General features: G+C 45.6%; 1 protein-coding gene across 7 annotated transcripts in view; it reads right to left on the bottom strand.

The window, feature by feature from the left end:
* ST6GAL1 (ST6 beta-galactoside alpha-2,6-sialyltransferase 1) overlaps positions 1-13,820 on the bottom strand; it is a 46,364-nt gene that overhangs the window by 15,088 nt on the left and 17,456 nt on the right. For 5 of the 7 annotated variants that reach the window (XM_058811991.1, XM_058811989.1, XM_058811990.1 and 2 more), the window contains 2 exons: positions 2,275-2,400; positions 558-1,223 (listed from right to left, as the gene is read on the bottom strand). In XM_058811991.1, coding sequence (XP_058667974.1) covers positions 558-1,182 — 625 coding nt within the window. In that variant the 5' untranslated portion in view covers positions 1,183-1,223; positions 2,275-2,400. Of the gene's footprint in view, positions 1-557; positions 1,224-2,274; positions 2,401-3,502; positions 3,787-5,554; positions 5,721-13,820 lie in introns of those variants that run through there. The other 2 variants (XM_058811996.1, XM_058811995.1) reach the window with 2 other exon arrangements.

Raw genomic sequence — 13,820 nt, 5'->3', positions numbered from 1 at the left:
TATTCATGTGACCTTCCAGTGATGCCTGTCACCCTGGTTTTTTAAGATTTTCTAAGCCTTCTGATGTTGACATTCTTGCAGTGAACTTTCTCACACACTTTCTGTAAATAACTCATTGTTTTGCATTCCTTTATGGAGGAGGAGAGAGTTGATGGACTGCTGGTTTGACCAGTGTCATTGGAGAGGTGTCACTGTCACCTTTCAATCCGCTGTCACTTTTGTAAAACTATAAATATTGGAGTCAGAGAATAAACTTCCCTTTTTTTTCCTTCACCTTGAGAACGGTGGTGAGCTTGTGTTCTTTCGTGTCCTATAGAGATAGGTGCCAACAGGATCACAAAAAATCAAAAGGACCTGCTAAAATAGAGCTCCCTATTACTCCCATCTCCAGCTAGGCTGAAATATTTACTGACTTTAGAGGTTTAACATTTCCACTTGTTTTAAACACCTTTTGACCACAAGAGATTTATCAGTAAGAGCATGACAGCAGGTTACTTCTACCCAACCCAAGTTATAAACAACAATATTTGACTTCATGCAAACTGAAAGATACCAACCTATCTCTTGTCCCAGGCGAGATGATTTCAGAGAGCCTGCTGAGGACACGACAGCACAGCGACCCAGCTGTCCCACTGCTTCACTGAAGCTTTTCCCTGGCAGGTACTGCTGCCACTCAGAGGTTCCAAAAGGCCCATCTGACCTCTGGATCATGGTCACATTGACTCTGTCCCGCAGCTGGCACAGCAGCTTCTCTGGGCTGAGCTTAGCATTCATCTTCCCATTGTAAGTCACATTGTACTTGTTCATGGCCAGGTAGTTTTTCCTGACCTTCTGCAGCCTGGGTATGAGATTTCTGGATGAGCTGTCCTTATCCCATACCTTCCCAATGGCTGCTTTCTTGGACTTTTCAGCTGTTTCAGAGGTGCTGCCTTTCACTTTGTTTTGGGTACCAAGCCATATTTTGGATACCTGCCCCAGTTCACTGGCTGCTTCATGGAAAAGGCCTTGTGATTTAACAGTGTTCCATTTCTCCAAGCCCCTGTGCCCCTGCAAATCATCATTCCTGGTCTTCAAAGGATCATAGTAGCTTCTTCTGGTTTCTCTCCACAGGCAAACTGTCAGTGCCACCAGGACCACCAGAAGGACACACACGAACTTTTTCAACACATTGATGTGAACCATAGTGCACGGTGCATCCCCAGCTGGGACACTGGAAGCTGGCCCTGGGAAAAGGAAACAGCTCAGGTAAAATCATGGAGATCTGTTTGCAGTGGGAGGGGAGAGACAACATCAGGGTAATGCTAAAATTTCAGGCTGTTCAAAGATCTCATTTCAAAGTCTACCACATAAAACAGCAAAACAAAGACCTGAGCTGGCTATCAGCCATCACATGCTATGTAATGGTGACCTCAGGCCACTGCCACTCAAACCTTTTTTCTACTCCCTTCCACAAGTGACAGCCAAATTTAACACTGCCAGTATCATACCAGCAAGCAGGGTAAGTCTCCTCATTGCTTTGCTTCATCTCCCATCCCTGACAACATCCAAATGCCAACAAATGCACTTCCAGAAGTGAGTTTTTACTTGACCACAAGCTTTGAAGAACTAACGAAGAGCATGATAAAGCATAGAACTGGAAAGAAAAAAAAAAGCTCTGAGTTTATGAGCACCAGGAGCTTCACCAGCCTCATACTTTGGTGACTTTGCAGGGAACTGCTGCAAGTCTGCAGTGGGCTGAGTGCACTGTCAACATCAAACCTCACTGACCACCTGATAGAAGGCAATTAAACCCCAGTATTTTTGGGACATGTTTGGGCTCATAAATGCACTTGGATGAACATTACTCCAGGTAAGTTACCTCTGGAGAAAGCAAAGCCAGATGCTGTTGTACAGCACTGCCTCACACTAGCAGATAGCTCCAGCTCCCAACATGTCAGAAAAGTGGGAATCCAACAGGATGACTGCCCAAAAAGCACCTCAGATTAGACTGATTTATGGGGGTTGGTGCATAAAATATACACTGATGCATAAACCCCTCCCAAGCAGCACACAGGACCACAGAAGCCAGGACAGGAGCTGCTCATTTCCCTACATGGCTGCTCCAGATGTGTCCAAAAAGTATGGAGCAGTATGGAGGCTCCAAGTGTCCTCAGGAGACAAACACATTCAGGTCACAGCTGTTCCCAGAGAGGCACAAGCAGCAACTTCCTCCCTGAGTAACCTGCTGAAAGCAAACCCTGCAATGCTGAGAGGTTACTGAGCTGCAAATGCTACCTGGGGATAAAGCAGCAGCTCTCCAACTCAAGTCATTTTTGGCTGTTGGCAGATTTTCCTCCAAGGGCTTAAGCAGGATATCCCAAAACAGCAGTTCTGTGATGTGCTGAAGAGTTCAAGAAATACCTGCAAAAAAGAAGAGGAAAACAGAAAAACATATTAAGGAAAAGCTCAAGGTTCTAGAGATGAGCAAGTATTGCCTCAGATAAACCCTGTGGGGCTGTTACCAAGGGCTGGAAGGACAGCAGCAAACACATTAAACACCACATAAGCATTTTAAATGTCTAAATGCCCACTCAAAATGGACATCTTTCTTCTTTGTCTGAAATCTGCTCCCAGCTAGGGCAGACTCCCAGGCTGCCTGCTCTCTGGTCCCACCAGAGCAACCAGATCCACCCTGAGCACTGGATACACCCAAAATACAGGGAGAGAAATAACCTGATGGTGGTGGTTCACACAGTGAACAGGGGAAAAGAAAAAGCTGCTTTTCCCAGGGAACTACCTTACTGCCTATCCTTGAGTAATTCAGGCACTCCTGCAGAAAAGACTCCTTGCTCTTTTGGAGCATGGAAAGCTGATTTAAAAAACATATCTTAATCCATAAGTCTTCACAAAACAGATAAATGGGGTTTAGACTTTACAGTTTCACTCTGCCAAGGAAATGCAGCAAGAGAAAGGAAGATCTGACAGCATTGGCTGAGAAATCAAGAAAGTAGCTTGCTTTTACAGGAAGTCTGAGTCAATACGATAACACATGAGCTAAATTACAAATGCTATTCTTTACGAGACTAAATACTAAATTATTAAAGCATCCTAATGCTGAAAACTTGTATTTTAACTTTATTAAGGAACAAAATTATTTTTCATAGAGCACTCCACAATGAAAAAGCAAATATTGCTGCGTTCCAGTTCTTAAACAACAGCAACAAAAATATCTAAGAAATACAAGTAGTTCCAGCTTTTATTGAAGTCACTTACTCTGCCTTGACAGAGTGTATAAATTTTCATTATTTTCATTTCTTTAAGTACAAATGCACTAGAAGGGCACACTGAAGTGTGAACCAGGGGAGGTACAGCAGTCTGGAGAGGTGGGGCAGCAGGAGGGGATGCAGGGCACCCCATGCTCTGTTCTGTCAGGAGTGAGGTTCCCCACGCTGTTCATGGCTCCTGTCCTGCTGCGGGCTCTCAGCCTCCCCCTCTGCAGCTGGGACCCACAGGGACAACTCACCCGGGGCCTGTCACAGACAGCAAAAGGCACCATGCGGAGGCAGCTGCCTGCAGAGCCATGTGCTGATGGGGAAAGCAGTGCCGAGTGCCCCCACACCGCCAGGCTCTGCTGGCAAAGCACACACCAAGGCAGCCTCGGCCGGGTTTTGGGTCTCCCCGGCTGGCTGCCTTCAGCCCGGATAGCAGAGCCCTGCCCGGCACGGCCTGCCCGCCTCCCAGCCGCAGGCAACCTTAGCAAGCTCAGCTCTTCAGAGATTTCAGCTCTTACTGATTATCAGCTCATTAGGTGATTTCAGCTCTTGGCTTGCGAAGCGCCTTTGGCAGACGCAGGGAGAGAGAGGAGAAGGCTGTGTGAGGTTCCACAGAGGTGTCCTTTATTGTCTTCTGCAAAGGTCTCAGGGACAGCATCTTCTAAACTGGGCAAAAGTAGCTCTTTATATAGGGCACAGGGGTTTTAGGGATTGTCCTACAGTAAGGGTCAAAAGGAAAGTGATCTATAGTCTTACAGAGAGATAAGCAAGGGTCCAAAGGCAGGGAGAGGGGCTTCTAGGGTCCAGTCATCATGACCTGGCATTTCCTATCTTAGGATACACACAGCAAAGGTTTCCAAACCCAGAGAACACCAAAGCAGAGGTCTCCAGTGTCAGCTTCGTGCCAAACTGAGTCACCTCCCTGTGAGCTCCACACAGCCCCAGGCTGACTTTATCCACGCTGGATCCCTTTACAAGAGGCAAGGATCTGGCTTCCAAAACACCCAACTAAGAACTTCTGTGCAGGGGGGACAGAGCCCCAGCAGCCTCCCACCCTGCAGAGCAGAGCTCCTTGCTCCAGGCCCTGAAGGACTCTGCCTTCAAAAACGTTTCCTGAGGGGTTTCCAGGCGGAGGTGGCAGCAGGCACATCTCAGTAACCATCAGCTTTTGCTTCTCACACTTGAATCATCTAGAAGGGGGGCAACAGGTTCATTACAGTGAAACAACTTCGCAGCTCTCTACAAGTTCCTGCTGAGACACTCCTTGTGGTGGTGCACAGCTCAGGATGCCCAGCAAGTCACAACAACTCCTCTCCTTTCCAGGCCACTCAAGGGCACCTGGAGGACTCATCTTCTGCACAAATTATCCCCACCTCTGACTGTGCACGCCACTGCAATGTGAACAGTTAGCTTGCTTTGATTTTATAGCTGGCAAAGTAGGCTCTGCAAACATGTTTTAGCAGAGCCACAACATTTCAAGATACTTTCTGTTCCCCATGGAGACTTTGCAATTCAGCTTAATTATTACTACAACTTCACATAATTTTATTTTATTTGCACAAGCAGTGCCCTAAGAAGGGGTCCCCCTCAAGCATTCTGATACCAAACCTCTGTTGTGGAGAACAGAAGAATCTGCTTTTCCTGGCAAAGTAGGATGGCCCACAAGTGGCTGCTTGCAAGCACTTCTGTCTGGCAGTGGTCAGTGCAAAGGTACTTTTCTGAAGGTGTTGGAAGCTTGCCACATATACAAAACACAAGGTGTCAGCTATGAGTATGAGGAAAGAAAGGACAAAAAAAAAAAATCTCCCAAACCCGGAAAAATACAAATAAAAAAATTAAACAAATAGCTGTGACCCTGAAACAGAGAACCTTACAGAGCTGAGACTTAAACAAATAGCAGTGGCCCTGAAACACAGAACCTTACAGAGCTGAGACTTAAACAAATAGCTGTCACCCTGAAATCCAGAACCAGACACAGCTGTAGGGTACAGCACTGGCTGGCATGTTAAGCCCACACAGCAAGTCCTCTTAGGATAAATTAATCCTGTGCAGAGAACAAGTGAGGGATGTGACATCTTCAAGGCAGTCACATTCTGTCCACACACTTACTCTTAACCTTTATTGTCCAATTATCTCACTGGTCTCAGGTCTTAAACCAGCCAAGTACACAAGAGTGTGAAAATCCTGCTTCTCTGGTGTCCCAGGAGCTGCAGCCAGCAATGCCACAGCAGAGAACATCCAGCAATCCTCATTCCCACATCCCACAGCAGATTTACACTAAAAATGCTAACAAGTATCCTCACCTCAAACAGCCCGTGCCTGTTTCCTATTGCGCCCAACAGCCGGTACACAGAGAAACCACACGAGTATGGACAAAGGTATGAATACATTTCTTCCAGGAAATGCACACAGCTTCCCCAAAGTTGTGTCATCAGCTGTACCGATGCCCATCCTCTGCACATTTGTTAAATTGGCTCTTGGAACCGCTCACATTTCCCTAACAGCCCGAGGCAATGAACTCTGCGCGCAGCTGCACACAGGCACACACAACCCCGCCTCTCCGCTTTCCCAGCCTCTGTCCCAGCTCCCCCTGCACAGCACCTTTCCCACCCTTCCGATCCCTTGCTCAGCCTCCCAGCACCATCCGCAGGGCGTGACCGTCCCTCGGGGCAGCACCCCCGCTGAACACGCTCCGGCCACATGGTGCAGCAGCAGCGCAACAATGGGGCTGATCTGTTCTCCTCGTGAAACTTCCTTCCTTTATTTCCCCTCCTGACCACTTCTGAGCCCCGATCTCTATGCAATCTGCAATGACCTCAGGTTATTTTGCAAGCTGCCCCTGGTGCAGGACTAAACCCACCTGAAAGCATTCTCTTCCCCTGCTAGCAGAAGCTTCCCTTGCCCCTGTGCTGCCCCAGGATCACCAGAGCCCCCGCTTCCAGCAGCCCCTCTGGTGACAGAGACAGCCAAGCTCACAACTCAGCCCTTCCTCTCTCCTCTGCAGATCCCTTATCTGTATCCACCAGTGGGGACCCCAGAAAATCCCTGAGGGCCTTGTGATGTTATGAAACCTGATCTCTTGCTTTCCTACCTGCTAGGCAGCCACTAATCCAGGACAGGAACCCTCTCATCCCACCACAGCTTAGGGTGGCCTTTTCTGAGGTTTGGTGAGCATTCTCACCAAAACCTTGAAAATTCAAGGTTTCTCTCTCTCCATGTTCACAACCTTCTGAAAATGAGAGAAGAGTGTAACCATGTTCACAGGGGTCCGAGGATGAGGGAAGAGATGAGGATCTGACGCCATGTTTCAGAAGGCTTGATTTATTATTTTATGATATATATTACATTAAAACTATACTAAAAGAATAAAGAAAGGATTTCATCAGAAGGCTGGCTAAGAATAGCAAAAGAAGGAATGATAACAAAGGCTTGTGTCTGGGACAGAGAGTCCGAGCCAGCTGACTGTGATTGCCATTAATTAGAAACAACCACATGAGACCAATCCCAGATGCACCTGTTGCATTCCACAGCAGCAGATAACCATTGTTTACATTTTGTTCCTGAGGCCTCCCAGCTTCTCAGGAGGAAAAATCCTAAGGAAAGGATTTTCCATGAAAGATGTCTGTGACAGAAGAGGAAATACATAAATGGATTTGAAATGTGACCCTTCTGCAAACACATGATGAGACTTCTTCATTAGGTCTTACATATTCTACAGGTGTCATTTTAATTACATTTACTGGTCTGAAGAAATGGATCCTACCACAGCCCCTCAAACATAACCATGGCAAGTAACACCTTTAATTTAATTTAATTCCCTTGGGGATTACAGGATATGCAGGAATCACATCCACCTGGTCTACCACGCTTCTCCTTGATCCTGCCATTCATACATCACCATAATTCAGCTGCAGTTTTCCTCTCTCTGATGGATGCACAAAAGCTTTTTACTTTGGCAAGTTGTTCCTCAACCTTTTTTTTTTTAGATAATGTGATAAGTATTTCAAATTTAAACCCAGAGCATTTACATTTCTTTTCACATTTCCTTCATTTATGCATATCCATCTGCACCTACAATTATGCTGTGCCTGCCCACAAAGTAGGAAATCTTTGTTACCAACTTTTGCTGATGTATTCTTGAATGTTTTTATGCTGCCCTATATGAAGATTTTATATTTAACTACACCTTCCTATTCTTTTTTTGACAGATTCTCAGTGTTAACCCTTTCCTCCACCCAACAGCCACTGTAAAGCATCTCTGAAAAGAGCAGGCTGGTACCAGAGGGTGAATGAGTTCCCATGTGTGTAGAAAAGAAGTAAGATATTGAAATGTATGGCTTGAATTCTTCTGCTCAAAATAGCATACTCAAGGAAACCTAAGATGAGAAAAAATGTGGATTCAAAAAGTAACCTCAAAACTGTATCTGCTCTTAAAATCCCCTATTTCTGTCCTGAGGAAAATAATATTTATCAAGACCCTAAATAGTAATAAACAAACTATGTTCATGTCATTTGGCAAATGAAGAAGCTGCAGTTTCCACATGCAGGATACAGCAGGTGAAAGGTGATAAAACACTTTCCAAGCTCAAGGTCTGTCCCTCTGGAGCCAAGTTTAGCCCAGCCTGCTAATTCAACTGTGTGTATCATGATTTTGTAAATACATAAGCAGGGAAGGTTTGCTTTAGCAATTCTTGGTTTCTTTCCAAAATATCACTGTGCTGTGAAAATAAAACATCTGCTGAGCCATACATTTAGGCATTTCCAATGCCACCAAACAGAACAAAACAGAAAGGAGAAAATGAGGAAACTTTACAAAGAGATTTAAAGGGGAAAAAAAGTATTTTACACGAGAAACATGGTTACATTTCAGGTGACACATTGAGGAGCTATACAGGTCAGTTGTAATGAAATAAATCATTCAGTTAGCCCTGCCTGCATTAAAAACCTCTGCATGTGCCACTGAAAATATGCTGCTGTCACAGCTGAAAAAAGTCTTCCCAAGAGAACAGGAGAGGCAGATTCTGGGGACAGGCATGGGGGTAAGTTTAAGCATGTGTTTCATTTCAGTTCTACATGTCAAACACTGGGATTTAATAAAAGTCAGAAGCCTTCATTTCTGACTGTGTCAGCCCTTTATTCTCGCTCTTTTCTACATGCCATGTTGGTTTTGGAGGGAGGCTGTAACCTAGCACTCTGCCTCCCCTTCAGCCCTCATTAAAAGGCAGCAGCTTTTCTATATATAATAAATATATACTAAGTATTTTATATGGATCTAGTAACTTAACCATGGTATACATATATTTGAGTTTTACCAGGAAAGCAAATAATAATGATGATAATGATAACAACAACAAGTTAAAATTGCTTTCTGAGCCACAGGACACCACATAAATCCAGGCTATCAGACTTATCAGCATTTCATCTAATTAAAGGTTTATGTTTTAGTCCTGCTACAGAGGGTGCTTTTAGTGGCTGATCAAATGGATTCCAGTTATGAAATATACTGATCCAAATAAAGAGTGAATGCAGTGGACCATGCTTAGCATCCTCTTTGCTGGGTTACTCACCCATGGGGGTCTCACTCAGCAAGATACCTGGAGAACCTGCTTAGCAACAAACATTTTCCATTTCTAAAATTGCCAATTTCACCTTCAGTTGGAGAGAAAAGTACATGCATGAACAGCATCAACTCCTGAAAATACTGCTTTTTCTTCTGCACCCAGAGTCCCAGTGTCAGGGCTTTACAAGTGAGGATTTCATCATTAGTCAGCTTTATCACAGCCATTCCTACACTGAAGGCAGCAAAAATCCCCCTACCCTGCCCAGCTTTAAAGAGCAGGATGCAATTGCTCATTTGTGGCTATTTACTTTACATGGAACATTACACCTTCAATCCTTCCCCCCCAAGCATGTGTTCCTCTGTGATGTTCATCCTTCAGAACGAACGGGGGATGCTCCTTTATCTGAAATTAACAGTGTGTGGCAGGTCAACACTAACACCTCTGCAAAGATCAGGGCATGGCAAGCCATGAAACTGCTGTTCTGTGGCCCCAGGACAATAAATCCCCTGTGTGCCAGCTGCAGGCACCACCCCTGAGGATCACACATCTGACACCAGCCCTTTGCAAGTGGGGACATCGTTATGGCTCAAGGACAATGCAGGAACTCTTTAGGACTTGCTCAAAGAAGACTAATTCAATTTAACTTCAGATCTAGTCTTTCACTAAGTGAAATAAACTTGCTCAAGTCTGGCTCTACCAATGCTGGTTTTCAGTCCAATAGCACTGCCAAGATTTATTCTTCTCTACATAGCCAGAGTTCATCCCTGCTGGGGAAGGCAGGGCTGGCACTTGGCAAACAGCAGTGTTCTACCACACCAACTTCACTGCAAGAAAGCAGCAGTGGCAGTTCTCACCACTGACTTCAGAAAGCCCTAGTCAAACTACTCTATGTTAAGCAAAACACCTCCTCTGTTACATTTAAAATAAATTGGTTTTCACTAAGAAATCTGCATTTTATAATGCAAAGACATCCAAAGCTATGAAGACTGTTTATCAAAAAGTATCAGGTGATGAAAAAAAGGCAGGACCTGAGAGAAAGGCAACTAGAGGCAATTAAAAGAGCATTAGAAAGGACACCTACTAGAAAGTAGGAAAGGAAATAACTACCAGAGAAATTGTAAAACCAAACATGTAACAAGCAGTTCAATTATTTATCCAACAAAAATCAAAGAAGTTCCTTTCCATGCAAGGAACTTGAGGCATGGGGGAAAAATGGAAGCTTCAAAATTAGAGTTAATTATTTTGTCTCTGATAAGAAAGGAGGCAGGAAAAAACCCCATGTTTTTCTACAAATCAAAACCAATTGGTTTTAGTCTCCATAACCACAGCAATTGGAAAGCTTAATTGATAGCACTTCTGCCTCACATCAGCATTTCCACTGGTTAAAGTGGGACTGAAACAAGCAGAGGAGAGCCAGGTATAACTCAATTGTTGAGAAAGCCAGGTCCAAGCTCAGTGTCAGGCTGCAGCAGAGCAGCCAGGGCAGCAGACACACAGAATCAGTGTACCCCATGATCCTGGGGGCCATTTGTTATTGAAGCAGCAGCCAGGCTCTCAAAAGTCAGAGTACCTGCAGTAGAGATGTCAAATACCTCCTGCCAAAGCACATCAAGTCACCTTCTCACACAGGGAGCTCTTGGTGTGGCTGAACTTCAGCAACAGCAGCAGACATTTGTCTGGGAACACTGTGCCCCTGTATCAGCATTTCAAATATATCTACTGTCATTAAGCCCACAAAAATATTGCCAGGGAAGCAACCTTGCCTAAATACAATGCAATTTTATAAACTATAGGCAATACAAATGCATAGCACTAAACTAGGTGCCTAGACATATTCAAAGACATTTAAAGAGTTTAAGACACTCCTCCACCCTCAAAGTTTCATGTACCTATTTAGAAGAACAGGAAACTTTAATGCAACCTTCCTGAGAAAGGCTGCATTAAACCTTCCTGCATTTGAAACCTCCTTGCTATTTTCTTTCCTCAGCATCCTCCCAGATGCTCAGGAAAGAAAAGCAGGCTCAGCAGCACCTCCTACCCAAACCCAAGATTGTGGCCTCCACTTAAGGACCCAGCATGGAGAACACTTAGCAGGAACAAGCAGGTGCCTCTCTGATGTGCAATCCCCACTCTTTGGTGGGATGGAGGACTGGCAAAGCCTAGCACCACCTCCAGCTGTGAGCACCCAAAAAGAGCATGCCACCCATCTGGCAGCTCCATGGTGCACATACATCACAGCCAGAGAATTCCCTTTTTTCTTCCCTACTTACACACCCTGCCAGCATCCCAGCGATAGATTCCTGCTATGGGCATGGCATGAATTGGTCTGACACATAACAAGTCTACATAGCTGCTGGAGGGAGGGAAACACCATGCTTGAAACACATGTAAAGCTACTGGGGTTCTGAGAGGCCAGGAAGGCAATAAAGGCCACTTCAATGTCTTTTATCACCTCCTCCCAGTGTTTTTAGCCTGCTTTCTTCACCACCAGAAAACCAGGTGTGAAGCCTGGAAAGCACTACCCAGCTCCCAAACACATCACTCACTCCCTACAGTCAGCACTCCAGAACCAAGTCTGGCAGCAGAGCTTGCAGATGACAAGTGGATGGATCATCATGGATCTGAACCACACCCCCACTCCCTGAGGCAGGCAGCTTTCTGCCCTCTGGTATTTAGGACATTTTATGTATGTGAGACTTTGAGATAGACAGATAACTCCAACAAAAACAGAAGTTACTCCCTAAAGCAGTAAAGGAGGCACCAGACTTTTTTTTATCTTCTCCATTCAATATTGGCTCTCATACTGCCTTTAGTACAACACATTTCTGCAGCCTCAAAAATAGGCTGCAAGACTTTAAAAAGCTCTCTGAGCAATGAAAGGTCCTCATCTTCTCCTACAACCAGGCAGCCCTTTGCTGGAAGGATGGATGGGATATGTGAAGAAGGATGGATGCAATATTTGAGGATGATACATGGAGGAATGGCAGGAGGATGTTACTGCCAAGGGCTGGACTCCTGCCCACAAGCCAGTTCCTTCTGGCCACCCAGAGCCACCTGGCCACAGAGACACCAGACTTCCTCCTTCAGAAAGGGAACTCTCCCCAGACACAGAAACCAGGCATGTGTCATGCCTGCAATGGATGCACCCCAGTGCAGAGCAGGAGGCTGCAGAAACCCAGCAGAGATCTTCCACAGGCTGGGATGACTCCCAGGACACCCTGGGGGGACACCATGCCTAACAGCTTTAGAGCAAGAGCTGCTGGGTGTTTCCAACAGCAGTGATCTCACTCAGTGCCACAGCATCCCACAGAGTTCCGGACCAGGAGAGGATCTGATGTCATCTCTTGCACAAGGACATTTCTCATTGCTGCTGAACATCCAATCCAAGCAAAAACTGGAAAAGTACTGGGCTTAAAGTTCACTGAACATTAAACAATTTGATCTGACTCAACCAAGTTTCAGGTTAAAAGTTACTCATTAATTTTATTTAAACAAATCTATGTACCTGCTAAGAGACAAGTTTTTAGGCACTTCAGATGGGAAGTTCACATGGGAGCTGATCTCAGGTGACCCTTCATCTTCCTTTTCCTGCCAAAAGGATCCTCAACAGCAAAGTACCTCACTCTCCTCTCCACAACCTCCCCTCCAGGTTAACAGGATGGGAACTTGCCTGCTACCATACTGTGGTTTAAGCTTGCACAGGTATCTGCAGTCTTGGATGAAAAAGTCCTGGATACCTCCTGACAAGTGGCACACAGTTTTTTTCCCCTCCTCGTGCTGTATCTGAGGCTAAACTGACAGAGAATCCTCAAGCCCTGGATATGCTGGTTAGAATAACTCCTCATATAAGAAGAACCACAGCACTTTAATATTAAAGCAAAGAAAAACAGCAGAGCAGCCTAACAAACTTGTCATAAACTATTTTAGGATTTTTAATTTGCATTCACTGGTCTATTTGTGTGGAGTTTTTTTTTTAGTTTGGGGCTTTTTTCTAATTACTTTTGAAGAACCTGGCCAATTCAGCTGAAGTGGTTCTGTTCCACTGAAACATATACTCTCTCTTGGGTTTGTAATGAATACATGTACTTACATATTTACATACATACCCTCCTCTATTTCTGAGTTAAAGAATATTGCATTCATAATACAGTGACATTTCAGAAATAAAAGCTTTTTCATAAGCTGTCCAACACACATATAGGCCAGAGTTGTGTGTTGTCAAGGGAAATTACTTTCACATGGCATTAGCTCTGAATTTTTCTTCCTCACTCCAAAGTAGTAAATATAGAAATCACTAGTTAAAATGCATCAGCCTGATTAATATTTTCTGAAGTCTGCTAGAACAGCAATTTAAGGGTATTTTCCCCAAAGTACAAGGCTGAAAATAGTAAGCCAGCCCTAGTTCATAGGTTCTTTGTCTTGTCTGGATCTCTGTACAACATTATCTGGAGGCATCTCAAACAGGGGAAACACCAGTTCTTGCAGCAAACCTCCCATGCCATTTTTGGGAGGTCTTTAAAAGCTGACTGAACATCAGAGCACTTTCAGAGATCTCCGCAGATTACGGCCCTAAGAGGTGAGAAATCATTTGCGTGAGAGCGGGGGAGCAGGGCAGAAATTCCCCACACACTCATCTGGAGGCGCCGGCTCCTCCCGAGCCTTGGACGTGGCCACGGCGCTGCTGCTGCCCGGGCAGACGAAAGCGCCGGACTCTGCTCTGCCCGGCCCCTCCGAGCAGCGGCCCCGGGCTCTGCTCCCATCCCGGCCCCTCCGAGCAGCGGCCCCGGGCTCTGCTCCCATCCCGGCCCCTCCGAGCAGCGGCCCCGGGCTCTGCTCCCATCCCGGCCCCTCCGAGCAGCGGCCCCGGGCTCTGCTCCCATCCCGGCCCCACCGAGCCGTGCCGAACACCCGTGGCCAAGCACGACGTTCGTGAAGAGCAGCCTTCAGAGTCCAGGGATGCACAGGGAGCAGGGAAGGGAGGCAGGAGGTGCTAGCCACGAGAAATTGA

Source organism: Ammospiza caudacuta, chromosome 11, assembly GCF_027887145.1.
Source record: "Ammospiza caudacuta isolate bAmmCau1 chromosome 11, bAmmCau1.pri, whole genome shotgun sequence".
In the NCBI taxonomy this organism is placed as follows: domain Eukaryota; kingdom Metazoa; phylum Chordata; class Aves; order Passeriformes; family Passerellidae; genus Ammospiza; species Ammospiza caudacuta.
The sequence above is the reverse complement of the archived record's forward strand: the minus strand, read 5'-3'. Positions and strand labels throughout refer to the sequence as shown.